This window comes from Trichomycterus rosablanca, chromosome 5 (assembly GCF_030014385.1).
Source record: "Trichomycterus rosablanca isolate fTriRos1 chromosome 5, fTriRos1.hap1, whole genome shotgun sequence".
Classification (NCBI taxonomy): Eukaryota; Metazoa; Chordata; class Actinopteri; order Siluriformes; family Trichomycteridae; genus Trichomycterus; species Trichomycterus rosablanca.
In genome coordinates, this window is record NC_085992.1 from 13391381 (window position 1) to 13414780 (window position 23400).

The 23400-nt window shown below is 37.3% G+C and overlaps 1 protein-coding gene across 1 annotated transcript; it reads left to right on the forward strand.

Moving 5' to 3' along the window:
- The first annotated feature begins 2341 nt into the window (after positions 1-2341).
- On the forward strand, positions 2342-3484 carry LOC134314350 (4-galactosyl-N-acetylglucosaminide 3-alpha-L-fucosyltransferase 9-like). The gene has a single exon (XM_062994930.1). The coding sequence runs from the start codon at positions 2342-2344 to the stop codon at positions 3482-3484; it is 1143 nt and encodes a 380-aa protein (XP_062851000.1).
- Positions 3485-23400: the final 19916 nt, after the last annotated feature.

The following is a 23400-nucleotide window of genomic DNA, read 5'->3' on the forward strand; positions in this document are numbered from 1 at the left end:
TAAGTCTGTGGGAATTTGGTTATGGAACTGAGGTTGGATGAAAAGTCCTGGCCAGCAATTAATGTTCCAGTTTATCCTAATAGTGTTTGTTCTTAAAGACAAACATACAGATACTGAGTGTACTAGATGTACTTGATGTACACACACACCCACACACACAGAGAGAGTAGTCAAAAATTTGCATACATTTGTAAGTAACAATTGAATATTGAGCTACTCCAGCATGGGTGGCGTGGACCTTAACACTTGACTGAAGTGTTGTTGATTACATAAAGAAAATATAAGCAGGAGCAGATTCTTCTTTTCTGGACGACAACCTATAAGCTCATGGTGATCTAGCTCGACTGTGGACAGTATCACACGTTCCAGTACTACGACATAAACTATATGGCTAAAACTATGTAGACTCGTAGACTCATTCTTTACCAGCTATGCCACCCTCCTCTCTAAAGGCAGTACACTTGTATGCACCACACCTTGTTTCCCAAGATAGTACTGTATGTCTGTAGACATCTTTTCAGAAACATTAGCCAATCATTTTACACTAATCCCCAATAAAACTGGGATGATATACTGCATTTTCTAAAGATGTGTCCTCATAGTAGAATGCCATGTCTTTCAATAACATAACTCCGAATACTTTCGGACAACACGCTTAGCTCACTTTAATTAACTGAACTGCCTCCTGAGGTACATCATCAAACCGATTTAGGCGTAGCAAACACAATGTTTAAAGAGCAGGGTGAAAAAATAGTCCTCATTCTTCACCAGGTAGAACATCGTTATTAGGCAATCCAGATTACAGGCTGCAAAGAACTGTGAATCTTTAAGGTACTTATTTCACACACACCTCCAAGTAAAACACAGAAGGAACAATTACCATTTGTTTAACAAACACTCACATGCAGATGTGATAATGTCAGTGTAGAGCCATGGGTTGGGAGCCTAGTAGTCAAGGAAGGGAGATGGTGGGTTGTGGTCATAGCAGCTGCGGTGAACTAGAGTGAATAAAGCGTCTATTGAAGGGTATACCAAGCATTTCTCTAAGAAACTCTGGGTAAGAGCATCTGCTAAATGTCAATTTGAATGAAGTACTTTACATATTTAAAACAATCCAGGTGGTGTTTTAAGGATTGTATTAGAATTGGTGCCACAATGTGGCATGGTTACCACATTTTGATTTGCCCTATTAAATAAAAAGTTGAATGCAGAAATACACAGATTAGCCATAACATTAAAACCACCTCCTTGTTTTTACACTCACTGTCCATTTTATCAGCTCCACTTACCATATACAAGCACTTTGAAGTTTAACAATTACTTACTGTAGTCCATCTGTTTCTTTCACCCTGTTCTTCAATGGCCAGGACCCCCGCAGGACCACCACACAGCAGGTATTACTTAGGTGGTGGATCATTCTCAGCACTGCAGTGACACTGACATGGTGGTGGTGTGTTAGTGTGTGTTGTGCTGGTATGAGTGGATAAGACACAGCAGCGCTGCTGGAGTTTTTAAATACCGTGTCCACTCACTGTCTATTCTATTAGACACTTCTACCTAGTTGGTCCACCTTGTAGATGTAAAGTCAAAGATCTATTGCTGCTGTTTGAGTTGGTCATTTTCTAGACCCTCATCAGTGGTCACAGGACGCTGCCCACAGGGCACTGTTGGCTGGATATATTTTGGTTGTCAGTACAAGTGACTCAAGTGAACCAGATCACATTGCTGAGCGACTGAGATTAACCCGAGTCCAAAAAATTAACCGAATTTACCACCACTACTCCATAAATGACTTCTATTAATGTCTAATGGTCATAATTTTTAAATATATAATGAAATAACTGCAAATATATAAAAAACTAAACTAATTCTGCTTTTCTGTTTGTCAAATATGTGGTTAGCACCTTTAAATTGATACAATTGGCTTGTTTTCTCTCAGAAGCACACTTGTTGCCCAGTGTTATTCAAATTGGAATGTGTTGCCCTGTGCTATTCAAACTTACTGTTGGACACTAGTCAGAAATGCTGCTGAGCAGCACCATTAATCACAGGCAAAGCAAAAAAGACTTCTATTATTAGTTGTCGTATGGTCATAATTCTGAAATATATAATTAAATAACTGCAGATTTCTAAGAAACTAAAGCTAATTCTACTTTTCTGTTAATCAAACTTGTGCTAACACTAGTTTTATCTTAGAAGCATGAGGTTCATAAAACCTTGTATCACAGTGTACCATCCCTGGTTTACAGTCTTCAGCTGTTTAAAAGCTCAGATGCTTGTTTTGTACTTTTGCTTCAGTGTTGTCTCCATAATATCCCTCTTTTTTTTCTTAGATCCAGAAATGATGCCTAATGTATCTAGAACCCAGCAATTGTGTCTGATTGGCATTTGCTGGCTTTCAGGAATCGCCTCATGCATGCTGTTTTTACAGTACTTCACACCGAAATGCTCAACTTATTTAATTCCACCACATAAGCCAGAGATCAAGAGCGTGAACATTTCTAACTCTATTCCCAAGCCAGAAACTCCATCGAAGGAAGAAACAAAGGAAGAAACAAAGGAAGAAAAACCCATCCTGCTCCTCTGGGTCTGGCCTGAAAATTACAGATTTGACTTCAGCGACTGCAAGAAATTTTACAACATCGATGGCTGTCATTTTACTGATGACAGAAAACTTTACAACCAGGCAGATGCCGTCCTGATCTTCCACAAAGCTATCAGGTGGGATCTATCCAACCTTCCACCATCTCCTCGTCCTGCGTTTCAGAGGTGGATCTGGTTCCACGTGGAATCGCCAACCAACACGCACAAGATACCAGGTCTGGAAAACCTCTTTAACCTCACTTTGAGTTACAGACGGGACGCCGATATTTCCGTTAAATATTGGTTGACTGTTAATAAAACACCAAATACGGACTTTGTAATCCCTAAGAAGGACAAGCTCGTCTGCTGGTTCGTGTCTAACAATGATCCATCGACAGGCGTTAACACCAGGATGAAGTACTTCAATGAGCTTAAGAAGTACATCAATGTAAACATATTTGGGCGAATGGCTGGATCTCACTTAAAATCTGAAGACTATTATCCAACCCTGGCCAGCTGTAAATTCTACCTTTCTTTTGAGAACTCCGTCCACAGGGACTACATCACTGAGAAAGTGAATGGTCCTTTATCTGTAGGAACTGTCCCTGTTGTATTGGGACCACCAAGACAGAACTATGAAGACTTCTTTCCACCTAATTCCTTCATTCATATTGATGATTTCCCCAATCCTCAAGCTCTCGCTAACCGTCTACTTCAGCTGGACAAGGACGACGAGGCTTACAGACGATTCTTTGATTGGAAAAAACACGTCACTGCAACTCCTCATCTTGTCATTCAGAATCAAGAGTTTATCATTTATATCTGTCATGCTTGTGAATATATTGGGAGACACAAGGAGTATAAAGTTGCACACGATATCTACCAGTGGTGGTTTTCATAAATTAAAGGACTGTTCATTTGTAAGTAATTATTTGTCATAAAAAATATTGGCAAAATTATGTGGAAACGAGCTTGTTTGCAACTCATTCCAAAACCAAAGGTATTAATGTGTTGTTGGCCCTCTGTTTAGCTCTAACAGCACATATGATTTTGGAGTGTGTTTGTGAACATTTGTGTCCATTTAGTTTAACATGCAAAAAGGTTAATTAGCTGAGGATGGATGTCCACATAATTTTGGCCATGTATGCATGTTTAACATTTTATTACATCTGGTTATTTCTAAAATTATGTTAAAGAAATGAAATCAGTTCCATTCCTTAAAAAAAATCAATGTAATTTTTTTTAAATCTAATTTTATAATTTGTAATTTGTTTTTGTTTCATTTTTATTGTTAATTTTTGTGGTTAAATGTGATGACAGGTGAAAATGAGTTAAAAGCTATATATAATTCCTGAATCAAATTTGTATGTATTATTGATAGCATTATATTCATAACACCCAAGCTCATGACACTTTTTCATCAGAATCAGAATACTTTATTGATCCCAGAGGGAAATTGCAGTTTGCGAGACTGTTATGGCTGCTGTGTAGTGTCTGTGTGTGAAAATTCCTAACTACCTGTGCTGGTGAGGTTATAAAAGGAGAAGAAATGAAGACCAGAGAGAGAGAGAGAGAGAGAGAGAGAGAAAGACAAAGACTGAGAGAATTGGTGGTTGATGTATTGTGTTGTGTAGTTGGCTGTTATCTTTAATGAATTAGTGAGGTGCTGAGTATTGTAAATATTGTAAATTATGAATGTTATTGCTTGTCTGTGTAAATAATTGTAAATATGGAGTGGGGTGTTTATGTGAATTCAAAAGAGCTGGAAGGGGATAAGTGCCATTTTGTTTGTAACCTTTTTCTCCTGGTTTTGTGTTTAGTTAGGGAGTCAGGATAGAAACCTGTTTTTTGTTTCCTTTATTTTTTGGTTAGGTTAGTAAGAGGTTTGGGTTTAAAGTTAGTGTGGGTTTTGTTTATTATTTTGGCCTTGCTTACCCCTGGAGAGAGAGCTTGGTTTGACTGTATTATTGAATCTATTGTAAATAAATTTGTAATTGTGAAGCTCACTTTAGTGTGAAACGTGTGTGTGTATTTTGGTGCACGAGATACTCTAATACCCTAGGCTGGCGTGTAACATATTTGGGGGCTCGTCTAAACACTTATTAACTTAAGCAATACAGTGTGAGTTTATTAGTAATTCAGTGTGTGTAGCAAACAGTGGCTTTACTGTCTTTGTTCTCTCTGGTGGTCTCTTTGTTTTTCTTGTGCATTGGTGGCACAATACTTTTGTGTGGGGAGGTGAGTGTACTATTTGTATTGGGGACATGGAGTTTGACTTGGAGAAATTTATTCGGTCTCCAACAGTAGAGGCCTTGAGTAAATGCAGGAAGGTGGAATTGTTGGAGGTAGCTGGGTTTTATGATGTAGCCATACCACGTGCTGCGTGTAAAGCTGATATAAGGGAAGTTGTGCTTGCTAAACTGCGTGATGACCAAAGGTTGCCAGTGTCTCCGGATTCGGGGAGTGTTGTCGGAACTCAGCCTGCTATGTTACCTAGGGTGGAGGGTGCTAGTGTTACCTTGGCGGAACCTGGTATTTTTCCAGTGGCGGAGGCCGCTGGGAGATTACCAAAAACACCTCCTGGTATGAAGCTAGGCACTTCTCCATCTGGGGCAAGTCCTCTAAGTAACTTAGAGTTGAACATGGCTATAAAGCTGAAAGAGCTGGATCTAGCAATAAGACAACAGGAGAGCGAAACCCAAAGACTGCGGGTTCGTGCTTTGGAGTTGGAGGCAACGAGGCCTTCATCTCGGGGACAACCTGGGTCTCACGCTATAGAGTTTGATATCAGCAAGTATATCTCTCTGGTACCTCCATTTAGAGAATCTGAGGTAGATTCTTATTTTACTGCATTTAAGCGCGTGGCTACTACTTTGCATTGGCCTAGAGATTTGTGGCCTTTGCTACTCCAATGTAAACTGGTTGGAAAGGCTCAGGAAGTGTGTTCATCATTGAGTGTGGAGCAGAGTCTTGATTATGAGATCATTAAGGCCGCTGTCCTGAGAGCCTATGAGTTAGTCCCAGAGGCCTACCGGCAAAGATTTCGTTCTCATTCAAAGTCTGGGGATCAGACATTTGTGGAGTTTGCTCGTGAGAAGGCAAACTTATTTGAGAAGTGGTGTTCAGCTTCTAAAGTGACCAATTTAAGTCAGTTGAAGGAGCTAATTTTATTAGAAGAGTTCAAAAACTCTGTTCCTGAAGCTGTGGTGGTTCATCTAAACGAACAAAAAGTGTTAACCCTGTCTGAAGCTGCTGTCTTAACTGATGAGTATGTGTTGACTCATAAGACAGTGTTCCCATCCAGCAAGGCGATGTTGGTACACGGAGTTAGTACCAAGGACAGGAGGGACAAAAGAGGGTTAGAGAATAGGTCTCGTGTGTCACGAACATTTGAGAGGTCATTTAGAAGTGACAAAACCCCTCCCAAACCGATTGGTGAGTCATCTGCACCTACTGCTGGGAATCGTACCTGTTTTTATTGTAGACGCCCAGGTCATTTGATTGCGGAGTGCGAGGCATGGAATAAAAAGAGAGACAAACCCAAGAGTGTAGCTTGTGTTTCGGCTGAGACTGTTCATGTTTCTGAGTGTGAACTTCCCCAAGGTAAATGTGACGTTACCTTTAATCTTTTTATCCTGGATGGTTATGTTTCACTAAATGAAAAGTCTGAGTGTCGTGAAGATCCTTCGTGATACAGGGGCAGCTCAATCATTTATTACTGATAAAATGCTTTCTATGGGTGAGAATACATTTTGTGGATCATTTGTAGTTGTGCATGGAATAGATTTGACACCAGTTAGTGTACCACTACATAATGTGTATTTACAGTCTGAACTAATCAGGGGGATGGTACGATTGGCTGTACTTTCTGAGTTGCCAGTTGATGGAATAGATGTCATCCTGGGAAATGACCTAGCTGGGGGAAAAGTGTTTCCCATTCCTGAAGTAGTTTTTGAACCTGTAGCTGGAATGGATAACTTACAACAGGAATTTCCTGCTGTGTTTCCCATGTGTGTAACTACTCGATCACAAAGTGTTAACGAAAAGATGAGCTTGACTAATCTTTATGAGGACTCTTCTTTTCAGAACAAAGACGCATCTGTTCTTGATCCCGCTGTCGGCTCTGCAAGTCCAATGAGTCAAGATTCTGTTACTTGTCTTACCCTTACTCTGCCTGTGGATCGAGCTGAGTAAGTGTCTGCTCAAGAAGCTGATCCTTCCCTGTCTAAATATTGGTCATCTGTGGTAGACCAGCGACAAATTCATGGGTCTTGTGTGGCATATTATAAACAGGAGGGTATTCTAATGAGAAAGTGGGCACCTTCTCTACCATCAAATGAGTGGAGCTGCATTTTTCAAATAGTTGTGCCAGAACCGTATAGGCTGTATGTGCTAAATCTTGCGCATGATCATGTGATGGCAGGACATCTAGGGGTAAATAAAACTTATAAGCGTATTTTGCAACACTTCTTTTGGCCTGGTTTGAAAGCTGATGTAGTGAAATACTGCCAATCATGCCACGCATGTCAGGTGGCAGGAAAGCCCAATCAGCGTATACCACCAGCACCTTTATGTCCAATACCAGCTGTCTGTGAACCCTTTGAGCATTTGTTGTTAGATTGTGTAGGTCCGCTCCCAAAGACAAAAAGTTGAAACCAGTTCCTATTAACTATAATGTGCCTCTCCACTCATTTCCCGGATGTGTTTCCACTGCGTAACATCACAGCAAAGTCAGTATCAAAAGCCCTGGTACGCTTTTGTTCTGTGTTTGGGTTGCCGAAAACTGTACAAACTGATCAGGGAACAAATTTCACAGCAAAACTGTTTTCTCAGGTCCTTCAACAACTGGGTATCCAACACCAAGTTTCCTCAGCATTTCATCCTGAGAGTCAAGGAGCTTTGGAGAGGTTCCATCAAACGTTAAAGGCAAGATTAAGAACGTTTTGTCTTGAAACGGAAAAGGAGTGGGATGAAGGGATTCCTCTCTTGATGTTTGCCATCAGAGAGGTGGTACAGGAGTCCACTGGGTTTAGTCCTGCACAATTGGTGTTTGCACATACGGTGCGTGGCCCGTTGAAACTCCTAAAAGATCAACTGTTGACTGAGCAGAGTGGTAAACCCCAGAACTTGTTAGAGTATGTAAGTAGATTTAGAGACAGGCTCCATCGAGCCTGTGAAGTGGCAAAAAAATCTCTTTCATCTGCTCAGTCCTCTATGAAAATGTATTTTGATAAGAAAGCAGTGCCCCGAGAATGTAACCCTGGAGCCCAAGTTTTAGTTCTGTTGCCAGTTCCTGGGTCAGCCCTGCGTGCAAAATTTGCCGGTCCCTATAAAGTGTACAAAAAACTAAATTATGTAAACTATGTGATCTCTACTCCAGATCGAAGGCGAAAGTACAGAGTGTGTCACGTCAATATGTTAAAAGGGTATATTAGTCGTGAGAGTGAAATGTGCACAAAGCCAGTAGATGTGTCTACTCTGGCAAGTAAACCTATCTTGGTGACGGTGGTGTCAGAGACAGATAATGTGTGTGATGATGGACTAATGCCTGTTGCAATGTCTGTGTTATCGGCTAGTCTGCAGAACTCTGAAGTGCTGGCTAACCTGGATTCCTCTTTGCAACATCTTTCTAATGATTCTTGTGTGGAACTGAAGACCTTGTTGGGTAAATATGCTAACCTGTTTACAGATGTCCCACGACAAACACATGTTCTCCAACATGACATTGATGTGGGTACCAATGCTCCAGTCCGACAAAATTATTATCGGGTAATTCCTGTCAAGCGGGCTACTATGAAGTCAGAGGTTGATTACCTGGTAAGGCATGATTTGGCTATTTCTAGCTCCAGTCCATGGAGTTCCCCATGTGTAATGGTGCCTAAATCGGATGGCAGTTACCGGTTCTGTACGGATTACCGAAAAGTGAATGCTATCACTGTCCCTGATTCCTTTCCATTGCCTCGGATAGAGGACTGTATTGATAGTGTGGGTACTGCCAAATACGTTACGAAGTTGGATCTCTTAAAAGGGTACTGGCAGGTTCCGTTAACTGACCGTGCATCTGAAATTTCTGCTTTTGTGACCCCGGATGCGTTCTTGCAATATACCGTCATGCCGTTTGGGATGCGTAATGCCCCTGCCACTTTTCAGCGTTTGATGAATTGTGTTCTTCAGTCTGTGCCTAATTGTGCTGCGTATTTAGATGATGTGGTGGTGTATACACTCACTTGGGAAGAACATTTAAGCACACTGAAAAGAGTCTTTGATTGTTTAGATCAAGCGTCATTGACGTTAAATCTTGCCAAATGTGAGTTTGGAAAGGCTACCATACGTTATCTTGGAAGGGAGATAGGTCAAGGTACCTACCGGAACCCTACCGATAAAATAACAGCCGTTCTGGCATACCCTGTGCCACGTACTAGACGTGAATTACGCAGATTCTTGGGTATGGCTGGATATTATCGAGTTTTTTGTAAAAATTTCTCAATAGTGGTGTTCCCATTGACCAATCTGCTTAAAAACAATGTGGAGTATGTTTGGTCAAAAAAGTGTCAGGAAGCTTTTTTTAAAGTGCAAAAAGTTTGTTGTGTAGTGCTCCAGTGTTGGCAGCTCCAGACTTCACCCGGCCATTTAAGTTAGAAGTAGATGCCTGTGATATGGGAGCTGGTGCTGTCCTAATTCAAGAAGACAGTCAGGGAGTTGATCACCCTGTATGTTTTTATTCTAAGAAGTTCAATAGTTACCAACTGCGTTACAGCACTATTGAAAAGGAGACATTGGCATTGCTCTTGGCCTTACAGCAGTTTGAAATTTATTTAAATTTGCATCCATCACCTACAATTGTATACACCGACCATAATCCTTTGGTTTTCCTATCAAGGATGAGCAACAAAAACCAACGTTTAATGAGATGGGCTCTACTGGTACAACCATTTAACATCATAATTGAACATAAAAGGGGATCAGAAAATATTGTAGCGGATGCCTTGTCACGTTCAGTGGTCCCCTGAGTACTCAGTTTTTTTAGTGGGGGGGTGTTATGGCTGCTGTGTAGTGTCTGTGTGTGTTTGTGTGTTCTTCCTTTTTCCTCTCTGTCCCTAGGTGGAGCCAAGAAAATTCCTAACTACCTGTGCTGGTGAGGTTATAAAAGGAGAAGAAATGAAGACCAGAGAGAGAGAGAGAGAGAGAGAAAGACTGAGAGAATTGGTGGTTGATGTATTGTGTTGTGTAGTTGGCTGTTATCTTTAGTGAATTAGTGAGGTGCTGAGTATTGTAAATATTGTAAATTATGAATGTTATTGCTTGTCTGTGTAAATAATTGTAAATATGGAGTGGGGTGTTTATGTGAATTCAAAAGAGCTGGAAGGGGATAAGTGCCATTTAGTTTGTAACCTTTTTCTCCTGGTTTTGTGTTTAGTTAGGGAGTCAGGATAGAAACCTGTTTTTTGTTTCCTTTATTTTTTGGTTAGGTTAGTAAGAGGTTTGGGTTTAAAGTTAGTGTGGGTTTTGTTTATTATTTTGGCCTTGCTTACCCCTGGAGAGAGAGCTTGATTTTATTATATCTTTTCATGGGACAACACTATAGACATGAAACTTGGATATAACTTAGAGTAGTCAGTGTACAGCTTGTATAGCAGTGTAGATTTGCTGTCTTCTGAAAATAACTCAACACACAGCCATTAATGTCTAAATAGCTGGCAACATAAGTGAGTACACCCCACAGTGAACATGTTCAAATTGTGCCCAAATGTGTCGTTGTCCCTCCCTGGTGTCATGTGTCAAGGTCCCAGGTGTAAATGTGACAATTCTCTCATACTGGCCACTGGATATTCAACATGGCACCTCATGGCAAAGAACTCTCTGAGGATGTGAGAAATAGAATTGTTGCTCTCCACAAAGATGGCCTGGGCTATAAGAAGATTGCTAACACCCTGAAACTGAGCTACAGCATGGTGGCCAAGGTCATACAGCGGTTTTCCAGGACAGGTTCCACTCAGAACAGGCTTCGCCAGGGTCGACCAAAGAAGTTGAGTCCATGTGTTCGGCGTCATATCCAGAGGTTGGCTTTAAAAAATAGACACATGAGTGCTGCCAGCATTGCTGCAGAGGTTGAAGACGTGGGAGGTCAGCCTGTCAGTGCTCAGACCATACGCCGCACACTGCATCAACTCGGTCTGCATGGTCGTCATCCCAGAAGGAAGCTGACGCACAAGAAAGCCCGCAAACAGTTTGCTGAAGACAAGCAATCCAAGAACATGGATTACTGGAATGCCCTGTGGTCTGACGAGACCAAGATAAACTTGTTTGGCTCAGATGGTGTCCAGCATGTGTGGCGGCGCCCTGGTGAGAAGTACCAAGACAACTGTATCTTGCCTACAGTCAAGCATGGTGGTGGTAGCATCATGGTCTTGGGCTGCATGAGTGTTGCTGGCACTGGGGAGCTGCAGTTCATTGAGGGAAACATGAATTCCAACATGTACTGTGACATTCTGAAACAGAGCATGATCCCCTCCCTTCGAAAACTGGGCCTCATGGCAGTTTTCCAACAGGATAACGACCCCAAACACAACCTCCAAGATGACAACTGCCTTGCTGAGGAAGCTGAAGGTAAAGGTGATGGACTAAACCCAATTGAGCACCTGTGGCGCAACCTCAAGTGGAAGGTGGAGGAGTTCAAGGTGTCTAACATCCACCAGCTCCGTGATGTCATCATGGAGGAGTGGAAGAGGATTCCAGTAGCAACCTGTGCAGCTCTGGTGAATTCCATGCCCAGGAGGGTTAAGGCAGTGCTGGATAATAATGGTGGTCACACAAAATATTGACACTTTGGGCACAATTTGGACATGTTCACTGTGGGGTGTACTCACTTATGTTGCCAGCTATTTAGACATTAATGGCTGTGTGTTGAGTTATTTTCAGAAGACAGTAAATCTACACTGCTATACAAGTTGTACACTGACTACTCTAAGTTATATCCAAGTTTTATTTCTATAGTGTTGTCCCATGAAAAGATATAATGAAATATTTGCAGAAATGTGAGGGGTGTACTCACTTTTGTGATACACTGTAAATTTGTAATTGTGAAGCTCACTTTAGTGTGAAACATGTGTGTGTATTTTGGTGCACGAGATACTCTAATACCCTAGGCTGGCGTGTAACAGAGACAAACAAGATTTATATTTATAAAATACACTGATCAGCCATAACATTAAAACCACCTCCTTGTTTCTACACCCACTGTCCATTTTATCAGCACTTACCATATAGAAGCACTTTGTAATTTTTTTGCCTGATTTCACCCTGTTTCTCAATGGTCAGGACCACCGCAGAGCAGATATTATTTAGGTGGTGGATCATTCTCAGCACTGTAGTGACACTGACATGGTGGTGGTGTGTTAGTGTGTGTTGTGCTGGTATGAGTAGATCGGACAAAGCAGCGCTGCTGGAGTTTTTAAATACCGTGTCCACGTCAGTAGTATATATAATGCACTAACTGTCAAAATATGATTTATGACCCCTGATTTATGACCCCTTGCCCCCACCTCTGTGAGCGACAGGCTAGTTTGATTGACAGATCATGTTGACTGACATAGTATGGAACGCCCACCCGTCCCGCCTCTCCCATCCCACCTACCACTCCCATCTCATCTCACCTCACCCATCCCATCCACCTCTCCCACCCACTCACCCTCCCACCCCTAGCACACTCCACACTACTCAGACACAAAAGCGATTTATGTTGGTGTCTTAAAGCAAACATCATTTGATTAATACCAACTAAATATAAAATTATATTTTAAATAAATGAGATACTTAGTTTTTCTTCACAGGCCAACACAACAAGCATAAACACACAACAAGCATAAACACACACACACACACACACACACACACACACACACCTACCAACCCACACACACCCTCCCAACCCACACACACACGCACATACACCCACATACACCCACCTAGGTTTTTAACATTAAAGTTTTTACGAAACCCCATTTTGTAACAATGTCTGTATATAGTGTTTAAGCAGCCGTATACTGTTGGAATTCTAGGGCAAAAAAAGCTTTAAAATGGCTAACGTATATGTAAATCAGACACATTTTAAGTATTTTACAGCAACACTATTGTTAGGCCTAGTGTTCGTGAAGCCAAATCGGTTTTGCATCAATGAGAAAAAGATGTCAAGGCGTTGGTAGTATGCATAGCAAGTATTTTAAGGAAAGTTAAAATAAAACCTATTTGATTCTTTGGCTCACGATGATTGTAGGTCTAATAAAGAGTAAAGAGGCATGCATTGTTTTGTCTGTTAAAAGAAACATCAAACACATACACATACACCTACACAACACTCCACCACTACTCAGACACATAAGTGATATAAGCTATCGTTTTAAAGTATGTATCATTGATTAATGCTAACTAAATATAAATTTATATTTTAAAATAAAATGTATAATAAACAAATAAATGAGATACTCAGTTTTTCTTCACAGGCCAACAAACCACCCAAACCACAGACCCCCTACCACTCCACACACACAAGGTTTATCTGTTTAGGTGCGCTTCATAGGTTTCTAACATTAAAAGACACTTAGGTGCGATGTCTCTATATATGTTAATGTTTAAGGTTTATAACATTGGACAGACCGGCAGACAGCCTGAGTTATCTTTACTACAAAGGGGGCTTTCCAGACGTGTATCCACACCTACCCACAAATGGTGAGGGCACAAACACATTTCCAAAGGTTTACGATACCCCATATCACACAGATTGTTAAATCTTTTTTAGATATTTTTACAGATCCACCGATTGCTAGTTCTTGTGTTAGTGAAACAATTTGATTTTTGCACCAAGGAGAAAAAGATTATGTCAATGCATATGACAGCCAACATCGTGATCACTTTAAGGTAGCTAAATTAACTTATTTGATTCTTGGGGTTATGACATTTTGTGGGTTGAACAGGAATAGCATGACATACCCTGTTTTGTCTGTTAAAAGAAACATCAACCACATCATCAACTTACATCACCTCACAACATTCCACCACTACTCAGACACAAAAGCGCTATAAGCTAGCGTTTTAAAGTATGCACCATTGATTAATGCTAACTAAATATAAATGTGTATTTTAAATTAAATGTTTAATAAAACAAATAAATGAGATACTTAGTTTTTCTTCACAGGCCAACACAACAAGCATAAACACACACACACACACACACATACTGTATATACCATCACAAATAAGGCTAGTTTAAGGTATAGTGTTGCTTTTTTTTTTTTTAACATTAAACATATAGCCATCTTTCCTAAGACTCTAAAGCTACATTTTCCTAAGACTCTAAAGCTACATTTTCCTAAGACTGAAGACATTTTTCAGCAAGAGATTTTATTTTGTGAATGGCAAAATATATTAAGATAAGATAAGATAAGACTTTATTGATCCCCTTAGGGAAATTAACTTGTTACAGCAGTATGAAGACAGGAAAAAATGGAAAGAAATATTAAAATATTGCACACATAGTGTGTAATTATTTACTCTAAAAAAATATCTAACAATAATATATACATTAGAAATATACATAATATATTAGGTTATTGCACTTCTTCTTCTTTCGGCTTTTCCCTTTTCAGGGGTTGCCACAGCGAGTCACCCTCCTCCATCTCACTCTGTCCACTGCGTCCTCTGTCCTCACCCCAACTACTTCCATGTCCTCTCTAACTGCATCCATATACCTCCTCTTTGGTCTTCCTCTTTGTCTTTTTCCTGGCAGCTGCATATCTAACATCCTTCTACCAATATACCCACTGTCCCTACTCTGGACATGTCCAAACCATCTCAGTCTGGCCTCTCTAACTGTATCTCCTAGTTGTTTAACCTGTGCTGTACCTCTGATTATCTCATTCCTAACCTTATCCATCCTTGTCACTCCCAAGGAGAATATTAGGTTATTGCACTTATTGTAAATAAATTACATATTGCACTTGTTATTACACCATGAACATGTAAGATTGGGTATGTGTGAGATTATTATATATTATTACTGTTGTCCTGATGGCTGCTGGAATGAAGGACCTGCGGTAGTGCTCCTTCTTACACAGGGGGGCGGAGAAGTCTGGTACTGAAGGAGCTTGGTAGGTCTCCTCATGTAGTGGATGTGTGGTGATGTCCAGGATGGATGACAGCTTGGCTATCAACCTCCTATCTCACACCTCCTCTACAGGTTTTGGGATTTAGCAAGTGATTGTGCTGTCAAATTTAGTTTTATACAATGTGGATAAAGGTTCCACATACATTTTCTTATTAGCTTATTAACCTATAGAACTACACACTAGATAAATACTTAATCCCAAAATGAAAAAGTTACCAAATACATTTTTATACATGTATAACACATGTATAACTTTATAATAGACCTACAGCTGTATTGCTAAACCACTAATTACACTTAAAACAATTACAACTTAAAATACAACTGAAATTTTGCTTTGTTGCCCCCAAAACTTTTTCAGTCTTTGTTCGAATGTGGATGGTGCAACCGTCCTTCAGATCTACTGCATTTAAACTCTGGAGCCCACTCTCTCCCACAATTTCTGTTCTGCTCTTCCATCTCTTTCTTCAAAGATCAACTAAAAAACTTTCTTCTTTACAGCTCATTACTTTTCTTCATCCATCTTTTACTGATTTTTATGTTTTCCTCTTCTTCGTTATACCTATCATAAGTATCGCTGAGTTTGTGAAAAAGTTATATAAATAGAGTTATTTAATATTATTATTATAGTATTTAAGATGCTTTTACTTGCTGTTTTTGCATTAAAGTAGTTAGCTTGTTACACATTTGCACAGCGTTTTGTGTAAAAATAATATTATGTTAATCATTAAGTAGTTTCACACAAGGTTTTTTTCCCAACAACACTTTCTTAAAGCGATGCAGCCATAAATTTCACCTGTGGTTATCAACATATTTGTTTGGGTCTAATAATGTTGTAAGAAGGTGTGATGAGTGATGCTAATGAGGTGGCAGGGTAGGTAATACATTTACATAAGTCATTGTTTTTTGTTGTTTTTGTTCTTTTCTTGGTACAGGAATGATTTAAGATTCTTGTCCATTGTAATCACTAATGCTATAGAATGGTACATAATATAAGGTTATAATTTATTCCTTTAACATAAGAGCACACATTTTCCTGCTTACATCAAAATGAGAAACATTAATGCTGGCACAGTTATACTTTTAACATATTCTTCACAACACAGCAGTAGTACAATCCAAAGTATGAAAAGTCACACAGAATCACTTTTTAAAGTGACAAAACTCTTAACTCAGTACATGCATCACATATGTTGTTTAATTATTCTAGTTAATTATTGTTCACTACATATACTAGGTTATCAATAATGCTGTGAAGTTTTTTGTTAAGTCCATTGCACTTGGTTATTATTATTGTTTATAAATATTAAAAACTTTTAAAAACTATAATCATCCATAGTATTACAGAATTGACACAGAATGTTGTAGAAGAAAGGCCTTTAAGTTTAAATGTCTTAAATAATTATTGAAATGTTTTTACATCAACCGATAAAGCTATAAGTTCTCGCTGCAACTAAATACAAACCATTTTACAAACTGCCGTATGCAATAAAACCAAAGAAAAATACAGTCAAGAAAGACAGGCCATATTCGTCAGATAAGGTCACTTTGTGATCATGCAAACTGATTGCTACTGAAGACATGCAAATTGCTAGAGCGGATGTCGGTGAACAAATAAACTTTAAAAATGTATTGTTCATATAATTATGTATAGTTAGTAATGAACAAGACTGACTGATCTTATAATTCGGACTTTGAAAAGTATCATCTATTGTTTTTAACTAAATAAGTTTATCATATCTAGAATCTTGCTTGAAATAAAAAAGATTATGATTACATGATTGTAACTGTAAGATTAACAACAACAAAAAAGAAAAGAAAAAAAAAAGTGAAATAACATATTTACACCTCAAACTCAAGAAGGGAAATGTATAAACATTCACTCATACTGTTCTGCCTACAAAACAGTTGGCAAACTTTGTTAGCTCAATAATATGATGCACAAGAGTTTAGTATTCTTCAAAAGAATGTAAAGACTCATTTTCTTCTTAATTTCATTTGTTGCTCGATATAATTTTTTAGAAGTAGGAAGGTTTTCAATTTGGGCTTATCATTAAATATAACCGGTTTATAAATAAAATGTGTCTGTATTGACACAATTAAGATTCCTATTTCATCGCCATACATAATGTATTAGGCCATAGATCTGTTTTAGACTGTTGTCAGAAATGTTCAGACTATGTTACTAGAAATAATAAAAATACTGCTCAAGCTATTTCTTGAAATGCCGGATTCATCTGAAGTTATATTTATTTTAGACATACATTTTTACACATAGATAAGGTGAGCATTTTCAACACCTTCACCATGAATGATGGGTATATGAAACAAGAAAATTGAGCTTAACAGGACACAGGAGACATCAGGATTTCCCCCCTACTCTTTCCTTAGAAACAATAGTATGGGTTATTTTAATATCATCATAAAGCAGGTAGTGTTAAACTTTTCTGGTTGTAACAAGAGAAAGTCCGGTGCAAGGTATCAGATACGTATGTCTGATTGTACTTGATATCAGTACTAGATATTACCAGATTCAGTTATCATTGTTCATCATCGCTTCATTAAAACAGACAAACTTTTACTGATCATTACTGTAAAACTGATTTCATCAAGGGGAACGTGCAATGTGATTGTTAAATGTAACTATCATGTGGTTTTGATACAAAACATTTTTTATTAAAATATATACAGTAAAAATTTTATTGTGCCATTCAGTTTATCATTATAAACATGGGTTACATTAAATTACAGTAGTGTTTAATAAATCTGCCATTAATAGTTACAGATCAATGATTTAGTTTACATGCTTTATTTTACTCTTAACATATATAAAAACAAATAAATATTTTCATATCCACGGATTAAACAGGTTTTACTTAACCGGTAAATTGTACGGCTTACATAATAGTTTATCGTACAGCCAGCTTTAGTCATATTTAAAGATCATACGAGTTTATGCATGTAATTGATTTGGTAGATAAGTGCAAATAAAACTACTCAAACTGAGCAAATAAAAATAGAAGGAACAAATAAACCAGTTTAAAAGTCAATCTGATTTATACATTTAGCTCCATGGTTAACAGAGCTAATCAACTCTAGAGCAGACCTCAAAAGATCATAAATTAAAAACATTATTATTAAAATACACAATATTTCATTCTTAAAAAATTGTCTTAAGTTACTTTTTTCATGTTTTTGCCCCTGTAAAATGGCTGCATGCATTCCTTTATCTTTTTAAAAAATTAACCGTATGGTAAACTGCCTAAAATCCGAGAAGCTGTATTAAATCATACATTTTTTACTCTAATATTCTTATACACATTATCTGTGATGCAATCATTATTAATAATAATGTTTTTAATTTATGATCTTTTGAGGTCTGCTCTAGAGTTGATTAGCTCTGTTAACCATGGAGCTAAATGTATAAATCAGATTGACTTTTAAACTGGTTTATTTGTTCCTTCTATTTTTATTTGCTCAGTTTGAGTAGTTTTATTTGCACTTATCTACCAAATCAATTACATGCATAAACTCGTATGATCTTTAAATATGACTAAAGCTGGCTGTACGATAAACTATTATGTAAGCCGTACAATTTACCGGTTAAGTAAAACCTGTTTAATCCGTGGATATGAAAATATTTATTTGTTTTTATATATGTTAAGAGTAAAATAAAGCATGTAAACTAAATCATTGATCTGTAACTATTAATGGCAGATTTATTAAACACTACTGTAATTTAATGTAACCCATGTTTATAATGATAAACTGAATGGCACAATAAAATTTTTACTGTATATATTTTAATAAAAAATGTTTTGTATCAAAACCACATGATAGTTACATTTAACAATCACATTGCACGTTCCCCTTGATGAAATCAGTTTTACAGTAATGATCAGTAAAAGTTTGTCTGTTTTAATGAAGCGATGATGAACAATGATAACTGAATCTGGTAATATCTAGTACTGATATCAAGTACAATCAGACATACGTATCTGATACCTTGCACCGGACTTTCTCTTGTTACAACCAGAAAAGTTTAACACTACCTGCTTTATGATGATATTAAAATAACCCATACTATTGTTTCTAAGGAAAGAGTAGGGGGGAAATCCTGATGTCTCCTGTGTCCTGTTAAGCTCAATTTTCTTGTTTCATATACCCATCATTCATGGTGAAGGTGTTGAAAATGCTCACCTTATCTATGTGTAAAAATGTATGTCTAAAATAAATATAACTTCAGATGAATCCGGCATTTCAAGAAATAGCTTGAGCAGTATTTTTATTATTTCTAGTAACATAGTCTGAACATTTCTGACAACAGTCTAAAACAGATCTATGGCCTAATACATTATGTATGGCGATGAAATAGGAATCTTAATTGTGTCAATACAGACACATTTTATTTATAAACCGGTTATATTTAATGATAAGCCCAAATTGAAAACCTTCCTACTTCTAAAAAATTATATCGAGCAACAAATGAAATTAAGAAGAAAATGAGTCTTTACATTCTTTTGAAGAATACTAAACTCTTGTGCATCATATTATTGAGCTAACAAAGTTTGCCAACTGTTTTGTAGGCAGAACAGTATGAGTGAATGTTTATACATTTCCCTTCTTGAGTTTGAGGTGTAAATATGTTATTTCACTTTTTTTTTTCTTTTCTTTTTTTTTGTTGTTAATCTTACAGTTACAATCATGTAATCATAATCTTTTTTATTTCAAGCAAGATTCTAGATATGATAAACTTATTTAGTTAAAAACAATAGATGATACTTTTCAAAGTCCGAATTATAAGATCAGTCAGTCTTGTTCATTACTAACTATACATAATTATATGAACAATACATTTTTAAAGTTTATTTGTTCACCGACATCCGCTCTAGCAATTTGCATGTCTTCAGTAGCAATCAGTTTGCATGATCACAAAGTGACCTTATCTGACGAATATGGCCTGTCTTTCTTGACTGTATTTTTCTTTGGTTTTATTGCATACGGCAGTTTGTAAAATGGTTTGTATTTAGTTGCAGCGAGAACTTATAGCTTTATCGGTTGATGTAAAAACATTTCAATAATTATTTAAGACATTTAAACTTAAAGGCCTTTCTTCTACAACATTCTGTGTCAATTCTGTAATACTATGGATGATTATAGTTTTTAAAAGTTTTTAATATTTATAAACAATAATAATAACCAAGTGCAATGGACTTAACAAAAAACTTCACAGCATTATTGATAACCTAGTATATGTAGTGAACAATAATTAACTAGAATAATTAAACAACATATGTGATGCATGTACTGAGTTAAGAGTTTTGTCACTTTAAAAAGTGATTCTGTGTGACTTTTCATACTTTGGATTGTACTACTGCTGTGTTGTGAAGAATATGTTAAAAGTATAACTGTGCCAGCATTAATGTTTCTCATTTTGATGTAAGCAGGAAAATGTGTGCTCTTATGTTAAAGGAATAAATTATAACCTTATATTATGTACCATTCTATAGCATTAGTGATTACAATGGACAAGAATCTTAAATCATTCCTGTACCAAGAAAAGAACAAAAACAACAAAAAACAATGACTTATGTAAATGTATTACCTACCCTGCCACCTCATTAGCATCACTCATCACACCTTCTTACAACATTATTAGACCCAAACAAATATGTTGATAACCACAGGTGAAATTTATGGCTGCATCGCTTTAAGAAAGTGTTGTTGGGAAAAAAACCTTGTGTGAAACTACTTAATGATTAACATAATATTATTTTTACACAAAACGCTGTGCAAATGTGTAACAAGCTAACTACTTTAATGCAAAAACAGCAAGTAAAAGCATCTTAAATACTATAATAATAATATTAAATAACTCTATTTATATAACTTTTTCACAAACTCAGCGATACTTATGATAGGTATAACGAAGAAGAGGAAAACATAAAAATCAGTAAAAGATGGATGAAGAAAAGTAATGAGCTGTAAAGAAGAAAGTTTTTTAGTTGATCTTTGAAGAAAGAGATGGAAGAGCAGAACAGAAATTGTGGGAGAGAGTGGGCTCCAGAGTTTAAATGCAGTAGATCTGAAGGACGGTTGCACCATCCACATTCGAACAAAGACTGAAAAAGTTTTGGGGGCAACAAAGCAAAATTTCAGTTGTATTTTAAGTTGTAATTGTTTTAAGTGTAATTAGTGGTTTAGCAATACAGCTGTAGGTCTATTATAAAGTTATACATGTGTTATACATGTATAAAAATGTATTTGGTAACTTTTTCATTTTGGGATTAAGTATTTATCTAGTGTGTAGTTCTATAGGTTAATAAGCTAATAAGAAAATGTATGTGGAACCTTTATCCACATTGTATAAAACTAAATTTGACAGCACAATCACTTGCTAAATCCCAAAACCTGTAGAGGAGGTGTGAGATAGGAGGTTGATAGCCAAGCTGTCATCCATCCTGGACATCACCACACATCCACTACATGAGGAGACCTACCAAGCTCCTTCAGTACCAGACTTCTCCGCCCCCCTGTGTAAGAAGGAGCACTACCGCAGGTCCTTCATTCCAGCAGCCATCAGGACAACAGTAATAATATATAATAATCTCACACATACCCAATCTTACATGTTCATGGTGTAATAACAAGTGCAATATGTAATTTATTTACAATAAGTGCAATAACCTAATATTCTCCTTGGGAGTGACAAGGATGGATAAGGTTAGGAATGAGATAATCAGAGGTACAGCACAGGTTAAACAACTAGGAGATACAGTTAGAGAGGCCAGACTGAGATGGTTTGGACATGTCCAGAGTAGGGACAGTGGGTATATTGGTAGAAGGATGTTAGATATGCAGCTGCCAGGAAAAAGACAAAGAGGAAGACCAAAGAGGAGGTATATGGATGCAGTTAGAGAGGACATGGAAGTAGTTGGGGTGAGGACAGAGGACGCAGTGGACAGAGTGAGATGGAGGAGGGTGACTCGCTGTGGCAACCCCTGAAAAGGGAAAAGCCGAAAGAAGAAGAAGTGCAATAACCTAATATATTATGTATATTTCTAATGTATATATTATTGTTAGATATTTTTTTAGAGTAAATAATTACACACTATGTGTGCAATATTTTAATATTTCTTTCCATTTTTTCCTGTCTTCATACTGCTGTAACAAGTTAATTTCCCTAAGGGGATCAATAAAGTCTTATCTTATCTTATCTTAATATATTTTGCCATTCACAAAATAAAATCTCTTGCTGAAAAATGTCTTCAGTCTTAGGAAAATGTAGCTTTAGAGTCTTAGGAAAATGTAGCTTTAGAGTCTTAGGAAAGATGGCTATATGTTTAATGTTAAAAAAAAAAAAAGCAACACTATACCTTAAACTAGCCTTATTTGTGATGGTATATACAGTATGTGTGTGTGTGTGTGTGTGTTTATGCTTGTTGTGTTGGCCTGTGAAGAAAAACTAAGTATCTCATTTATTTGTTTTATTAAACATTTAATTTAAAATACACATTTATATTTAGTTAGCATTAATCAATGGTGCATACTTTAAAACGCTAGCTTATAGCGCTTTTGTGTCTGAGTAGTGGTGGAATGTTGTGAGGTGATGTAAGTTGATGATGTGGTTGATGTTTCTTTTAACAGACAAAACAGGGTATGTCATGCTATTCCTGTTCAACCCACAAAATGTCATAACCCCAAGAATCAAATAAGTTAATTTAGCTACCTTAAAGTGATCACGATGTTGGCTGTCATATGCATTGACATAATCTTTTTCTCCTTGGTGCAAAAATCAAATTGTTTCACTAACACAAGAACTAGCAATCGGTGGATCTGTAAAAATATCTAAAAAAGATTTAACAATCTGTGTGATATGGGGTATCGTAAACCTTTGGAAATGTGTTTGTGCCCTCACCATTTGTGGGTAGGTGTGGATACACGTCTGGAAAGCCCCCTTTGTAGTAAAGATAACTCAGGCTGTCTGCCGGTCTGTCCAATGTTATAAACCTTAAACATTAACATATATAGAGACATCGCACCTAAGTGTCTTTTAATGTTAGAAACCTATGAAGCGCACCTAAACAGATAAACCTTGTGTGTGTGGAGTGGTAGGGGGTCTGTGGTTTGGGTGGTTTGTTGGCCTGTGAAGAAAAACTGAGTATCTCATTTATTTGTTTATTATACATTTTATTTTAAAATATAAATTTATATTTAGTTAGCATTAATCAATGATACATACTTTAAAACGATAGCTTATATCACTTATGTGTCTGAGTAGTGGTGGAGTGTTGTGTAGGTGTATGTGTATGTGTTTGATGTTTCTTTTAACAGACAAAACAATGCATGCCTCTTTACTCTTTATTAGACCTACAATCATCGTGAGCCAAAGAATCAAATAGGTTTTATTTTAACTTTCCTTAAAATACTTGCTATGCATACTACCAACGCCTTGACATCTTTTTCTCATTGATGCAAAACCGATTTGGCTTCACGAACACTAGGCCTAACAATAGTGTTGCTGTAAAATACTTAAAATGTGTCTGATTTACATATACGTTAGCCATTTTAAAGCTTTTTTTGCCCTAGAATTCCAACAGTATACGGCTGCTTAAACACTATATACAGACATTGTTACAAAATGGGGTTTCGTAAAA